The sequence below is a fragment of the Schistocerca cancellata genome, chromosome 2 (genome assembly GCF_023864275.1).
Source record: "Schistocerca cancellata isolate TAMUIC-IGC-003103 chromosome 2, iqSchCanc2.1, whole genome shotgun sequence".
Classification (NCBI taxonomy): Eukaryota; Metazoa; Arthropoda; class Insecta; order Orthoptera; family Acrididae; genus Schistocerca; species Schistocerca cancellata.
In genome coordinates, this window is record NC_064627.1 from 568,007,020 (window position 1) to 568,023,371 (window position 16,352).

At 40.5% G+C, this 16,352-nt stretch overlaps 1 protein-coding gene across 1 annotated transcript in view; it reads right to left on the reverse strand.

Annotated features, from left to right (window-relative positions):
- Positions 1-517: 517 nt before the first annotated feature.
- LOC126162162 (thioredoxin domain-containing protein 15) overlaps positions 518-16,352 on the reverse strand; it is a 33,302-nt gene continuing 17,467 nt past the window's right edge. The window contains exons 3-6 of the mRNA XM_049918474.1: positions 14,356-14,574; positions 1,279-1,481; positions 984-1,114; positions 518-882 (exon numbers count right to left, since the gene is read on the reverse strand). Of these exons, the coding sequence (XP_049774431.1) occupies positions 659-882; positions 984-1,114; positions 1,279-1,481; positions 14,356-14,574 (777 nt within the window). The 3' untranslated portion in view covers positions 518-658. The remainder of the gene's footprint in view (positions 883-983; positions 1,115-1,278; positions 1,482-14,355; positions 14,575-16,352) is intronic.

A 16,352-nucleotide genomic window follows, 5' to 3' on the forward strand; every position in this document is an offset into this window, starting at 1 on the left:
TATGAGATTAACAAAGGACGAAATAACTCAAATAAATTATTTAAAATTGTGCATTTATATTTTCTTAAAACAGCTGCATTTTTAACCAAGACTAAATAAAGATAATGCAACATTTTCATTGCTGTTTTATCTAAGTAACTGAAGCAAAATCTAGGAACATAATGAATTTTTCATGTACCTTGTTTTGTTCACAGCATGAATTCATTTGAAATTAGTTGATGCTACCTTAACTTACTTTTCAGATGACAAGAAAATCAAGATGTGACACTGACTTCTGAAAGAACACTATATAATCTGATTACATAACACTGACATTTGTAAATAGTAATGCTTTGGTTGAAAGAGGTACAATTTTCTTTATTTTAACACTTCAAATTGATCATCAGTAACAGGTAAATCCCCTTCATTCCACTGTTTTCAACTTCCTAAATTGATTTACAAGAAGTTAAAGGAGATATCTTGTTCTTTCCAGTAATGAGGCACTTGAGATATAGCATAATTTCATCAACTTTGACAGAAAGTGCAACTGATAAGCTAAATGCACTGAAGTTTGGGAAAAAATAAGGCATCCATCCCTGAATGACAAGCAATACAACGATTGTAATCCAAGAGCAGGAAATGTTCACAGTCCCCTTCCAACAAGCACAGTGGTTAACTGTCACTCCACATGTTCATGGTGAGCTTCTGCTTCTCTCCAAGAGTTCTGTACAGCTTCTACAATCCATTGCCACCATGCAGACTTACTAAAGTAGTACACTGCACACAGCATTATGAACACCCATGACAAGACAAGACAGTAATCAGTCTCTTTGACTGGTACACTTGGTACAGGACCACTGAAGTCAACAGACATCACAAACAATTTGTTTTTGGGTTCAAGGCCTGGAAAAATAACATTTACAAAATATAACAGAGTCTTTTGCAGTTGTTGGTTGATTGAACAATGATAAGTTGTCAATAGAAGATTTACAAAAGCAGATTACCTGTATATTCTATTATAAAGCGTCCAAACATTTCTAAGGTGTAATCAGAATTATTGAACTTTGCAGCTGGTCGACCATTGTGGAACAACATTACTGTGGGGACACCAACAATTCCATATTGCGTATTGAAACTGAAAACCAATGGACAATAATTACTTTGTTTGGTTAAAGTCAATGAACACAAAGCTATGTGTGCTCTAAGAACAACACATTAGCAAATGTGATGAGACTGAGTATATAACAGGCTCACAAAATCTACACACACAAAAATATCAAACCACATAAGTAGACTTACCTGTGGTATTTCATTGCATCAATGGCAGCCATTTTTATGTCTGGAAAAGCCCTAGGGAGGGCATTGAAGTGGGGTGCTGCCAGGCTGCTAAATGGGCAATAACGAGCATAGAAGAGGACCATTACGCATTCTGCCGGTTGGCGACGTCGTGTCACATTGGGGTCACTTACCAGAAGGCTCAATAATCTTGTAGAATTAATCAGCTGAAGCAAAGGAAAGATAACATACAGTTACATTATTAAATTACCACATCCTAAGTATAAGACTGCATGTACTTTGACTAAAATATCAGAGTTATTGCTGTTTCTTTGTGAAAAGTGCTACGGGCCAACCATCGACCAACATTTTTAAAACAGTGGCGCTATGTCACACTGCAGTGTGCTCCACGCTATAAAATACTAGGATGAATTAATAAATTTTGCATTTCAACTTTTTCTTTTGTACACAGTCAAATCAGTAAGTAATTGAATCAATTACAATCAAAGTTACTGCACTAACAATTGTTCCCATTTTGATCAGGGTAACTTGGAGAAAGACTGTGGCTGAATAGTTGCGTATTCATCTACAGCATGTCACCCAAGTCACAATATTCCTTACATTTCACTGTGTTTGAGCCATCAAAATGAGATACAGAAGCAACTATTCGTTTTTTATTTCTAAAGATTGAATAATAGACTATGACAACAGCATAGAGGTGAACAAACAGCAGTACATACAATGCAACTTTTGCCAAGTAGTACACTTCTCCAAGAATGTGTGCAAGTGTGGTTTGTGGAAAGTTGTATATCATTTAAATCAAACAAAACTGATAATTACCAAGAACAAATTGGGAACATATGTCAGATGATGTTCAGCGACTCATTGTGGCTGGCTTATAATGTTTTAAACTCAGTGTGGGGAAAAATTATGCCCACGGGGTCATGACAATGCTATTGTGCTACTATTGCATAAATTGCATACAGACGGCATAGGCTTCAAGTAAGGACTGTGTAGCAAAGAACAATAAAAAAACTATGCTGGAGAATAACAGTTGACAAGGCACGTTTTAAATTTTTCATCAGTGGGTAAACGAAATAAAGTTATAATTGTAAGTGCGGGAAAATGAATGTCAAGCAATTCATTATTTGATTGAATTCTGACTACAGATCTACTGCTCACAGAAATGACACTGGAAGCATTTCCGTTTTGAATACTGGTACTCCGATTGCTAAGAGTTTATTTATTAATTGTCATTTGGAGATAGTGAGCGGAGCTGTGGATACTAAAAACTGGAGTCACAGGTGGAGAAATCAGAAAATATCTGACATTCTTCCATTTGAGCTTAAAATTGGGGTGACAGCAGCAGAGGCTGCCAGAAACATTTGCACCACGTATGGGGATAATGTCACTGGACAGAGTATGGCAAGACAATTTTTTTCTTGTTTTGAGGAGGCCAGGTAAGACTTGAGAGCACTAAGAAATTTTTCTATCCAGCACGAGGCCCAGTAATTTCGTAGTTTCAGTGAACAGGAGAACAACAGGTCTAAGATGTAAAGACAGTGAAAGAAACCCACTGCACTGCCAGAAATCCATACAAACAGTGTTGTCAGTGGAAAATGAAAGCCAATGCCGATGCTCCACAACTAAAGATGATGAGACATCACTGAAGACGCCACTCATGGAGACAAGCGCATGGAGAACTGCAATAGATTGTGAATTCGTCATGAAAAGGGAGCCAGAGATGCTGGGTGAGAGACAGGTCATAATGGGATTAATGGCTATAGCAAAAAGAACGGTGCTCAGGACCGAGCCTTGAGGCAACTCGTTCTTCTGGATAAAGATGTCTGACAAAGCTGAATCCACACATACCTTGAAAACACTTTCTTTTAAGAATTCCTTAAGGAAATGGCACAGATGGCCATGGAAGCCCCATATGTATACAGAGTATGGAGGATGCCAGTCCTCCAACAGGTGTTGTAGGCTTTCTCCAAATCAAAATAAAACACAGTCACAGTCTGTTATTCCACCGAAAATGGTTCATGACAAGGTTTGATAAAGTGACAAGATGGCCAACTGCAGAGCAGCATGCTCGAAATCCACATTGCGCAGTGGTTTGTAGATTGCGAGACTTGAGCCACCATACCAGCTAGACATGAATCATATGTTTTGTCACCTTGCTAACACAGCTGGTGAGAGAAATGGGGTGCCAGCCACAAGGAAGGTGTTTGTTCTTACCAGGCTTAGGTGTGGGTATGACAGTGGCTTCACACCAGTGTTTGGAAACATGCCATCTGCTCAAATGCAATTGTATGTAAGAAGCAGAAAATGCCCCTTAAGAGAAAGGTGCTGCAGCACATTAATGTCAACATCATTCAGCCCCGGGGCAAGGGAACGGGATGAAGTGGGGGCATGATCTGACTCTCTCATAGTAAAGGCGGCATTGTAGCATTGATGATTTTGAGAGGAGAAGGGCATCACCCGAGCTGCCTCCACTAATTTCCGAGGGAGGAAGACGGGATATAGTGGGTGGAGCTCAAAATCTCTGCAAAATAGTGGCCTAAGGTGTTGGAGGTAACAACAGCAGGGTGCATACCTGGTCAAGGGGAAAATAATTTCCAGTTTTTCCCCAGTTAAAAAATACACTTTTCTTGGGTGCAAATACACTTTTCCCACATTAAGTGACAGCACACTTTCCCTCTAAACTGTAAAACATATCAATCCTTTGAATGGTTAAGGTTTTATTCATTGGCATAGTACTTCCCAGCACTTAAGGGTGGGGAGGAGGAGGAGGAGGAGGAGGAGGAGGAGGAGGAGGAAGAGGTGGTGGTCATGTTTGTTGGAAAGCTCTTTGATCTTGGGCTACACATACACTGCATATCTTCATATTACGAAAGTATGAATTTGACTTCAACCAAAAGCAGCATATTAGTTTCCGAAGCAATTAAATCGAGATTGTGATTTGCTTTTGTAAGCCAATCATAGCTCATGTCAGGTGATCTTGCCAGTTGATGATAGCAGATATTCAGAGCACAGGACAGGAAAGGATAAGCTTTCACACACAATATTGGTCTTTTTTTGCGTGTGTTACACTTTAACATACATCACACAAAAGTGCCAGCAACATTTTAAATAATGTCTTGTATATCTAGTCTTCTGGATTCAAAATTCTTCTAAGTGGCTGGTCCCTGAAGTGTTCAGTTTTAAATGAGAGTCAAATGCTCAGATTTAAGAAATTCATATTGGATAAAAGGAAATTTACTTTGAAACTAGCGCTTTTCGAACCACATTCACAATATTTTCCTGCAACATGTTAGGAATAGGTTCATTTCAGCAGTTGTCAAAGAGCGCCAGAAAACAGGCGTTACTTCGTGTGTGTAGCTACGATAAAGTAGGAAGCCCTTATGTTCGTGCATATACAGCATTATTCAGATCTTACATTAAATCATACAAAAACAGAACATTACAGGATATTCCAAGAGCATTGGAATTTCATAAACCCTGCTAAAATGCGTAATTCGGCTGAAAGTGCACATTCGTATGGCCAGATTCACAATGAAGTAGGCCCCAACTTGATATTAAGCTTTCCAGTGTGGTTTTCAGGATGCAAATTTTCTTGGAGTACCAGTACTGTACTACTTCATGTTTGGTTCTTTATTATGAAATACCGCCATACATGCTGGAAGATGAAAATGTGCACTTGAAATTCAGTGAGCAGCTGAAACTAACCAATGGTGTGGAATAAAACACTTCATTTCAAATAAATAGACTGCATCTGTGAAAAAAGATTAATACAAGCTAAATTTCTTTAGCGTACTGACAAAAGTAATTGTTTGTACTGCAAGGCAATTAATGCTCGACTGCCAAAAATGTGTAAATAAAAACACATTAGAAATAAAGTATTTTTGCCTTCCGTAATTATGTGATGGTATTTTAATTCACTTGATAGCTCCTGGCCACAGAAAATTGTTTTATTATTATTTGATGTGAGAGTTGTAAACAAAGAGGAAAGAGCAAAATCATAAAACCAGGTCACATGGAGACGACCCCATCCCCACTACAACTCAGACTGCTCTGCACATGCGCAAATCTGGCAGCTTTTGGCGCTGCCAGAAAAATTTTTCCAGGTAGCATCTGACTGGCTATTGCTACAGCTGATATAGCTAACAGCCACACTTTAAGTAGCCAGAAGTGGAACAAGGTACCGCTAATACGCAACTGAACTGGGCACGAGACTGCTGGCAACTACTCAAACAAATCTAATGTACCCCCGTTTTGATGTCTCACCCTTTGGAAGCAGCTTGTTGTCATGGTGTATTGCATAGTCTTCACCCTAAAGCCTTTGACACATTTTCCTGTTGGTAGACACTTGTGTGTGCACTGTGTTTTGTAGCTATAAATGGCACATTTTCTTTGCAACTTAAGATTTTTTCCTCTCATTTATGTTTTATTGATGCAATATTATTCTGTAGTAGCAAAATACAGTAAAATACTTACCAGTCAAAATTATAAAAATTTAATTGAAAACTAAAAAGTTGTCCTAGGGTGTATATAACCTGAATAAGTCAGGCTGGAAATTGGGGAATGGAAGTTGGTCCCAGAGAGCCAACAGAGGCTGCCCTACACAACAGTAGAGGGAGTGAAACTGTTAAAAGAAGGAGTAAATGAAATCCAACTAGCTTCTTTGCTATCTTGAAGAAAGAAACAATACTGCACACACAACTTCTTGTAACAATTACAGTTTACCATCATAGGATGATGGTTAAAAACACGCAGAGCACATCTCTGTGCATGAATCGTGTTGTAGCATGGCTCAGTCCACCAGGGAACCATGACAAAGCACAGTAAAAATGAAGTGTGAAGTATGGAATGTTCTGCAGCAGTAAGGATAACGTTCGTAAGCTACTCTACTTGGTCATCACAACTGGGGAAATGATGTTCATTGAAGGTCACCAGGGAGGAGTAAAACCTTCAGTTGTCATTAGAAAGCTGCCAATTGGATTTTCAAGTAGGTGGGTAGGAGACCACAACCTGATAGCACATTGGATATGATTAATCGAGTACGTGCCAGAGAGAATGGATCACTTGAGACAACGGACAAACTGGGCAGTGCAGAATGAGAGGTACAAATGGGAATAGGTATGCGTTGAGTCTGAAAAGAATGTGGGTGCTTAAGTGTTAAGACAGAAGAGGTTGAGCTGATCGAGAAGATCAGTCAAGACAGCACTCTTGGACAGGTTCTGGAACAGCCCCAAAGGGGATGGTGCACACTAAAGTGTGGGAGTTGACCAATAAGCTGGAGGAAGTCTGCTCTGGTGACAGCGAATTACAGAGAGAAGTAGACGTTACAAAGAGAAAAGGTGAGGTGAGGAAGGATAACGCAGACTGCAACAGCTTGCAGCTGAGTGTTCAGCGAGATCGTTCGGCTATGATCATCGTGCTCGACGAGCAGCATGACCCCCCTCACGAGATGGAATGCCATCCTCTGGAGGGGTCAAAGTGGACTGGAAGAAAACGCGAGAGGTCATAGCAGTTGTGAGGATGCAATTGTGTTGAGGCAGAACACAAGTGGACAGTGTGATTCCAGGAGCAGCTGTAATTCCTCCTTTTTGGATCTCATGTCATGATCATTTCACTGGAGGGGAGTCCTAATGGGGAGTGGGGAGGAGGGAACAAATGAAGGGCAGTCACCTTGGCAGCTGTCGAGTGTTAGCCTTTGAAGACTCGCCGGAACAAGGTGCACAGGCTGCATGATCCTGTTCCAGGAGGTCAACAGAGGCAGAGCCTGCAAGTTCCAGAGCAGAAAAATATTAGGCAGTGCACACCAGTGAAATGGAGGTCAGCAGGGTGAGGTATCATGCAGTGACACTGTTTAAGAGGATTTCAAAGTCAGGAAAGGAGAAGAACATAAGCCTTCATTTGATTTCTTAGAGCCTTTGAGGTTAGCAGATGAAGACAGATGTTTGTTGGCTGGAAGTACATAAAAGATCTTCAAAGGAGTATTCTTTTTATCCTTTCCGGCCTGCCGGTTGTGCAGCAGGTGATTTTGCCACCAAGGGCGAAGATCTGGTGGCTCATTGCACTGCTGTAGTAGAAGGAGACAGGGATGCTACCACGATACTGGGTGATTTTACATCTGCAGTGCTGAACTGGAGGTCGCAAGTCTGCACGGCCATGTCCTTCATGGAGCGAGGTGTAGCAAGAATAGTACTATAAGTGTCAGACAGTAAAAAGCAAGGCATTTTACTAGCCAACAACTAGCAAGCGACAGGGTAAGGTACTTTTTCCTTCACCCAGATCTCCTGGATGGCCCGCTCATCGAGATACATAGGACATTCAAGGGATGAGGTGGCATGGTCGCCATTACAATTGATACTGTGGGGAGTAGGAGGCAGGCAATTGCCCTTGTGAGCATCCTTACTACAAGTAATACATTTGACAGTGTTTCGAGAGCACATGTGAGTGTGTTTGTAATGTTGGCACTGGTAGCAACACATCAAGTTTGTAATACACGGTTGGACTATGATTACTTCACAGCCTGCTTTGATCTTCAATGGAAGCACTACTGAATCAAACATGAGAAAAAGTGTGTAGGTAGGCATTAAAGTTGCATCAACCTTTTTCATTACCTGGTGGACTGCAGTGATGTCCTGATCAGAGGGATAAGTTTGGATTTCTCCCTTTCTCGGACCGTCAAGCAACCGAGTGTAAATAACACCATGCAAAGAATTCAGCATTCAATGGGCCTTGACAAGAACGGAATACCCATGGATGAGGCAAGGTGTAAGCAGTTGTTGGGCTTGAAAGTAACAACTGGTCTCCAGAAGAGAAGTCCCAGTACATAAATGAGAGCAGGATTTTGCAGGGGCTGCAACTGTATTAACACTTTTCTGAATAATAAATGGATAACCACAGCAAAGGATTGATCTCCTTCGATACTTGATAATATGAGGAACCGAGGTGCACCTGGGATAGTATCTGAATCTTTAGCCGCATTCTGTTTACATTTAGTAGACAGACTGAGATGGTGATGGGCTCATTGAGAATAAGTCCTCCATGTCTGCCAACATCTCCAATAGCACGCTCCTTTCAACTGGAGACTCCCTCACCTTAAGTGATTGTTCACACCTCCTGAACTCCTGACAGAGGGACAAACTGGCAATCACCCCTCCCTGGGCCTGGCCTGTACCAGGGGGTACATGCAAAGTTTACCTGTCGACACGGGTCTGGGAATTATACATTACCCAGTCACATATTAAATGTCAAAAGCATAGGCTTGCCTTAAGAACCACACAGGACGGATGAAGAAACAAAGAGAAACTTCAAATGCCAAAGCAGAAGAAGGGTAGGAGATGGAGAATGAAAAAAGAAAGAAAGAAAGAAAGAAAGAAAGAAAGAAAGAAATGATGGACTGTCCCGATGCCAGGCTATTGAAACTTCAGAACACATTACCAAAATATCCCACACATGTTCCCCAAGGGAGGGGAAAAAATAGTTGGAGGATAGACAAGCAGAATGGAAAGGGAAGAGGAATTGCAAAGGCTGGGGCCCCATGGTAGCCAAGCATGAACCAACCAAAGAGCTGTGAGCTCACTGGGGGGCAGGGGGTGGTTCCAAGGGCGTGGTTAGGCAGGATCCTATGAGCACAGCTTAAATTGCAGCAGCTGAAAATAGCTGACATGTATGATTAAAAAATTTCACTGCTGTGCACTGAACATTTCGTAGTTTACATGGCTGAATAAATGTTCCGTTAGCACTGTGATTCATGTGAAAAGGTTTCCAATGTGTTTACGGCCAATGAGGAGAATTAACAGACTTTGAACGCAGAGTGGTAGTTGGAACTAGATGCATGGAACATTGCGTTTTGGAAATCATTGGGGAATTCAATATTCTGAGATCCACAGTATTAAGAGCATGCCAAGAATACAATATTTCAAGTGTTGCCTCTCACCATGGATAACGCAGTGGCTGAAGGTCTTCACTATAAGACTAAGAGTAACTGTGTTTGTGTAGAGTTGTCACTGCAAATAGACAAGAAACACTGCACAAAATAACTAGAAATCAATATGGGACATACGACGAACATATCTGTTAGGACAATGTGGTGAAATTTTGTGTTAATGAGCTACAGTAGCAGACGACCGACAGCACCTAAGCACGACATCACCTGCGGCGCCTTTCCTGGACTTGTGACCATATCAGTTGGGGTTGGGTCCTAGATGACCAGAAAAATGTGGCATGGTCAGATGAGTCCCCAATTCAGTTGGTAAGAGCTGATGGTAGGGTATGAGTGTAACACATACCCATGAAGCCATGGACCCAAGTCATCAACAACACACTGTGCAAGATGCCGGTGGTTCCATAATGAAGTGGGGTGTGTTTACATAGAATTGACTGTCATCTGGTCCAACTGAACTGATCACTGATTGAAAATGGCTTATGTTCAGCTACTTCAAGACATTTTGTAGCCATTTATGGACCATGTTCCGAAACAATGATGTATTTTTACGTATGACTATGCGCCATTTCATCTGGCCACAATTGTTTGCAACTGATTTAAAGAACATTCTGGACAATTTGAGAGAATTATTTGGATGCCTAAATTGACCGAAATGAATCCCATTGAATATTTATGGGGCATAATTGAGAGGTCAGTTCATGCACCAAGTCCTGCACTGGCAACACTTTCAATATTTCTTCAGGCGACTTCCAACGACTTGTTGAGCGAGTCCATGCCAAACAGAGTTGCTGCACTATGCCAGGCAAAACAATTAGAAGTTTGAGATTAGTGGAAAACCTACCTAGCTAGCCTGTGCTAGCCGTGCGTGTGCATGCGCATGGTCTATTTTTGATGCCTTATGGGCTAAAAGCTTTATTTGGAACACACTTTTTGTTGTGCCCATCTGCCACTCAGCATCTCCACTTTACGGTGAGTAGCAACTTTCCTTTTCATAATATTGTTACATTCCATCCTGGATGTTCCATTGTTTGAGTCCCAAAGTTTAGTTCTCCAAACTATAAAACTAAAAATTATTCTTTTTATGTAAATCAAACATCTTAGTAGTTACTTTAATTAAAATAGTTCTAGGCATACTGCAGTGTTCTATACCACGATTTTGACCAAGCTGCAGTGGTCTCCCTTCAGGTATTATCAATACCTTTGCCTGTAGTGAACACTTAAATATGAACCCCCTGACATCAGTATTGTATTTCTATTGGCCATAAAGTGACACTAGTTGTTATTGAACAGGAGGAGATTACGGAAGACTACACACTAATTCCAAAGTACACAAATAATTCACAGACCAGGAATATCAGCTACAGTCGTTGGTCTTGGGTTTCCCTGCCTGGTGGTTGTGGATGTATGGCAATAGCTCTGTCTGTGTAATTTCTTTACAAACTCATGGCAATGTCTGCTGTTGCTGCTGCCTAGCAAGGCCCATCATACTAAGAAACAAGGATGTCAGGAGCCTGTAACTGTCCCCTCTGCTGATGTTCAGTCAAATCAATTACAGCCACAAAATTCAAACCAAACAAACATTAATTTATGGATATGAGTATGTACATAAATAAGTTTAGGTCTACTAAACCTAAGGCACACTCATCAGCACTCCTTGTAGTGTGTCAGTTGCCTTGATACATTGTTCACAGGTAAACCTGTCATTCGCTTTAAGGTTGGTTTGAACACCACGGCGCTGTATTATTCATGATCCTATTGAAGGGGGGGGAGGGATGTATTTGCCACCCTCCAACCTTTAAACTGACTTACGTAGCCAAGGAGACTTACAATTTAAAATGAACTTCAAGTCACAATGCAACTTGGCATTTTTCTCTGATTAACTAATATTGTCAGAGGAGAAAGAAGAGATGAATGACAGAGAAAAATCCTATGATTTACCAGGAGTCAAATTAATTTTTTCATTTTACCACTAAGCCAGGCTATCTGTTACACATTATAAATGGCTGATGTCACACATCTTAGGAACAGTGATTAATAATGACAAATGGTTTGCATGCTATGATTATGTATTTCACCTAAATCAATAGCTTTTTGAAGGCTGAAAATCAACAATCCACTATGTTACTTTTAATTACATACAAATTTAAACCGAAAGCTGTTCAATTAATTTATTATTTACCTCACATGCTTCATGGCTATGAAAGTTTATCAATATTGTATTTAGAGTGAACAATGGAAAATTTGGGATGGATTCATATTGTTGTATTTAAATTGGTGTTTCACCACAAATTATTTAAGTGGAAAGCAAAGTAACAGAACACTTTGCCACTGAATTATTTGCAGAATGTTTGCAAAAGAAGACAATTTTTTAAAACACAACAAATGTATTTATCTGTTAGCTTCCTCTGAGTAAAGTATAACATATCCTCTGAAACAGTTACTTAAGCATACAGAAGTAAAAACACAGATGGATCGTTAGCCAAGCATAGAAAAACACTAGCTTTAGGCGTTCAAACACCCTGACGGGAACAAAATATCCGAGTTAATCGACGAGTTGATAGTTAGTACACTGACTATGATTCATAGATTCTGGAGATGTTTTCAACTCCTTTTCAATACAACTTGTACTAGCTGCCCTTGAGAATACATGTGCACAAGTAGTACAGCTTCCACTAGACAGTGGTAAATTCAAAATTTACAGCAAATTCAGACAAGGAGATTCCACAGCATCAAAAATATTTGCAGCAACCAGATCCTGAAGTTGGGGGAAAACGTGGAAAATGTGTTAATGGAATATACCTAAAACACCTTGATTTTACCAATAGCATAATCTGCATTAGCAGCAAACCCCACAGACTACAAATGGAAATACTTAATGTAGCAATTTTGCAAGCAGGCCTGAAAATCAGGTATAAAAACAAAACAACTCCAACTGAACAGGCCTCGAAGGGCCAACAGTATCAACTGGCCACCGTGTCATCCTCAGCCCTTAGGCATCACCGCATGTGGATACAGAGGAGCATGTGGTCAGCCCACCGCTCTCCCGGCTGTTGTCAGTTTTCATAACTGGTCGAAAATCGATTATAATTTGATGAAATGTGTGATCACATCACTGAAAAGAAACTTGTACAAACTGAAAATGTTGTCATAGGACCAACTGATAAATTTTGGCAGAGCTATTTAGGGCAGCTGAAAACTGTGGCTGGATGGACAATAGAATGAATGAATGAATGAACAAGAGAGTGAAACAGCTTGGACTGCTTTTTGTGAACTATAGTTAGGCTGATAAAAGTACTTCCCTGACACTCTGCACATGTGGACCATGTTGTCAAATAGAAGTCCAAGCTCTGGAATTCATAAACACTGCCATGGTGGTGGTGCAGGGATGCCATCCCTACCACTCACAGTTGCATTTGTTCCATACTTTCTTAGTGGCAGCAAAATAGCTGTTAAATATTCATCATTTCTCCCAACTGTGAGCTACAGATGTAGATTGTGTTAATGGTGAGATGTAAAGTGTCATTGATTTCCAGTTATGTGATGTAGCTCTTCCTTTAGCCGTATGTCAGTGGGTTTGTGCAATGCTTAATAATAATAATTATTATTATTGTTGTTGCTGTCGTCATTGTTTACATCGAAGAAATCTGGGCTTACCATGAGGAAATGATGGCAACAAAATTTAAAAAGTGATTCATACAATCTTTGCTACTGAACCTAAAACAGAACTCCACTATATCATTGGATAATGCTCCATATCACTGCGTTATTTTAAACAAAGCCACAACATGCTGCAGCAGGAAGAGTAACATAGTGGACTGGCTGGAAAAGAATGGCACACATTCATATGATAGCAAAATGAAAAACACTTAACTGCTAGAAAAGGTGAAGGAGCACAAATCACGTAATATCATTCAGGAGACTGACACAATTGCCCAAGAAAATGGTCCTAGAGTGTTGTGTCTTTCACTACATCATTGTCATTTTAATGCAACAGAACTCACATGCACTCCGGTGAAGTCATATTTTGAAAACAAAAAATGAAAGTTTTTTAATGTAAAAGTTTAAATTTTTATTGTGTGATGCATTTGGTATTATTACTCCCATAAAATGGAGCAATATTGACAAACATGCATGTCGCATCTCGGAATTGGCATGGCAACGAGAAGGAGCATTGGAAGAAAGTGTGGAAGAGTTAATAATAATATCGGGGGCAGTGGTGGCGGTGGCAGCGGCACCACCACCACCACCACCACCACCACTCGTAAAGATGGTGACAATGACCTGGGAAATGTGTAAAGTAACAACTATCTATGAAGTCTGTGGAGTCTACCCTCTTCCCTAAAGTGCAGGTAAGAAATGCACCTATGCATTAAAACATGTATTAAAATACTGTAATAGCATTTCGACTATAAATGGGCCGAAACTAAGTAACCAGTGTATCTCAAGCAGAAAATTTGCACTCTGAAATACTTATGACAGTGAGGCCATTGTGTTGTAATGCTAAAACCGTACAAAAACTGAAGGATTACTCAAGCAAGCACTAGGGAGATTTTGAGAATTACTAGATGGAGCAGAAAAATAAAGGAGTGGAAGACATAATTATGGGCATACAGGAAATGAGATGGATGTAGGTGGGACAGGTAGCAACATGAATGGATGGTAGATGGAGTAAGGAAGTTCTTTGTTGGATTTCAGCACCTAAAAGGAAAAAATGAGATTGCAATATAATGCAATGTGGGTAACATTGAAAATCATGCAGAAGCAACACAGATGTGTACAAGTGAAGACTATAATGCATTTATTTATTCATCATTCATTCACAGGCTATCTTCACCATATGAAAAAGCTTCAGGGGGCTTTTATCCTGCACTGGATAAAACAGCTGATGATTATATTTCATAGACCATTTTTTGCAGTGAGTGGTAACATACACGAATAATAATGTTTACATTTACACCTAAATTGAAACTGCTTTTGCCAGCCTATAACAAATGTGTAGATTTGAGGGGGGGAAGAACAGACAAATACAAACTCAAATAAGCATTCTTTTCCTATTAATATCGGGATTTAGTTTTATTTCTTTCTCTGTAAATGATCTACATGTTGATCTACTTTAGCAATAGCCTACACAAGTGGCCTACCTCCACTGGTTTCCCAATACTACTGTTTCCTACAACGCAGGATACAAGTGTACTTCTATTCAGGCCATTATCAGTATTGTTTAATGTTGAGTTTTCCACTGTTTCAATATCTTCAGTTTGAGAGGCAGGAGCAGTTGTCACCTGCAGGTCCTCAACATCTCCCTGGAGTACTTCAGCATCTGATGATAATGACAGATCATCTTGTTTTATAAACTGATCCTAAAGAAACAGAAAGGAGAAAAAGGTTGATAACCATAATCATCCATACAGAGTCAATCAATCAACTATATACAAAAAAGATCTTTAAAAGAATAAGAACAACTATTTCAACTTTGAAGTAGAAGTTTTTGAAGAAGTCGCTATAGAAGTCTTCCAAGATGCCCTTGGGCTAATGGCTTTAACTGAGCCAATAGGTGGGTGGTTAAGGTGTCACTCTGGATTTGTAAACTATAGCTGAAATCGGCAACACAGTTTTAATGAAACCATTTACTTTCCATAAAAACATACGTTAATCATTGGTTTCTATTCAATGTGAACGGAATGGGGAATATTAACAACATTCTAATTTATATAAAATAGAAATTAATGTTTATTTCATTATTTCAGAACAAATTTTAACTAAATGAATCAAAATGTGCTTACCATAATGAGCTTTAAATCTGTTACAATACCATACAGCCTTAACCAAATTCTAGCATGTATGTTTGCTGTTCACAAACATAACATATGAGTGTAAAAAAAAAAAAAAAAAAAAAAAAGATTATATATATATACACACACACATTCCACGTGGGAAAAGTATATCTAAAACCAAAGATGTTTACCAAACAAAAGCGCTGGCTGGTCAATAGACACACAAACAAACACAAACACACACACAAAATTCAAGCTTTCGCAACAAACGGTTGCTTCGTCAGGAAAGAGGGAAGGAGAGGGAAAGACGAAAGGATGTGGGTTTTAAGGGAGAGGGTAAGGAGTCATTCCAATCCCGGGAGCAGAAAGACTTACCTTAGGGGGAAAAAAGGACAGGTATACACTCGTACGCACACACACACACACACACACACACACACACACACACACACACACACACACACACATCGATCCGCACATACACAGACACAAGCAGACATTTGTAAAGGTAAAGAGTTTGGGCAGAGATGCCAGTCGAGGCGGAAGTACAGAGGCAAAGATGTTGTTGAAAGACAGGTGAGGTATGAGCGGTGGCAAATTGAAATTAGAAATTAGCGGAGATTGAGGCATGGCGGATAGTGAGAAGAGAGGATATGCTGAAGGGCAAGTTCCAATCTCCTGAGTTCTGACAGGTTGGTGTTAGTGGGAAGTATCCAGATAACCCGGACGGCGTAACACTGTGCCAAGATGTGCTGGCCGTGCACCAAGGCATGTTTAGCCACAGGGTGATCCTCATTACCAACAAACACTGTCTGCCTGTGTCCATTCATGTGAATGGACAGTTTGTTGCTGGTCATTCCCACATAGAAGGCTTCACAGTGTAGGCAGGTCAGTTGGTAAATCACATGGGTGCTTTCACACGTGGCTCTGCCTTTGATCGTGTACACCTTCCGGGTTACAGGACTGGAATAGGTGGTGGTGGGAGGGTGCATGGGACAGGTTTTACACCGGGGACGGTTACAGGGGTAGGAGCCAGAGGGTAGGGAAGGTGGTTTGGGGATTTCATAGGGATGAACTAAGAGGTTACGAAGGTTAGGTGGACGGCGGAAAGACACTCTTGGTGGAGTGGGGAGGATTTCATGAAGGATGGACCTCATTTCAGGGCAGGATTTGAGGAAGTCGTATCCCTGATGGAGAGCCACATTCAGAGTCTGATCCAGTCCCGGTAAGTATCCTGTCACAAGTGGGGCACTTTTGCTTCTGTAGGAGGTTCCCGGTTTGAGGAGATGAGGAAGTGGCTCTGGTTATTTGCTTCTGTACCAGGTCGGGAGGGTAGTTGCGGGATGCGAAAGCTGTTTTCAGGT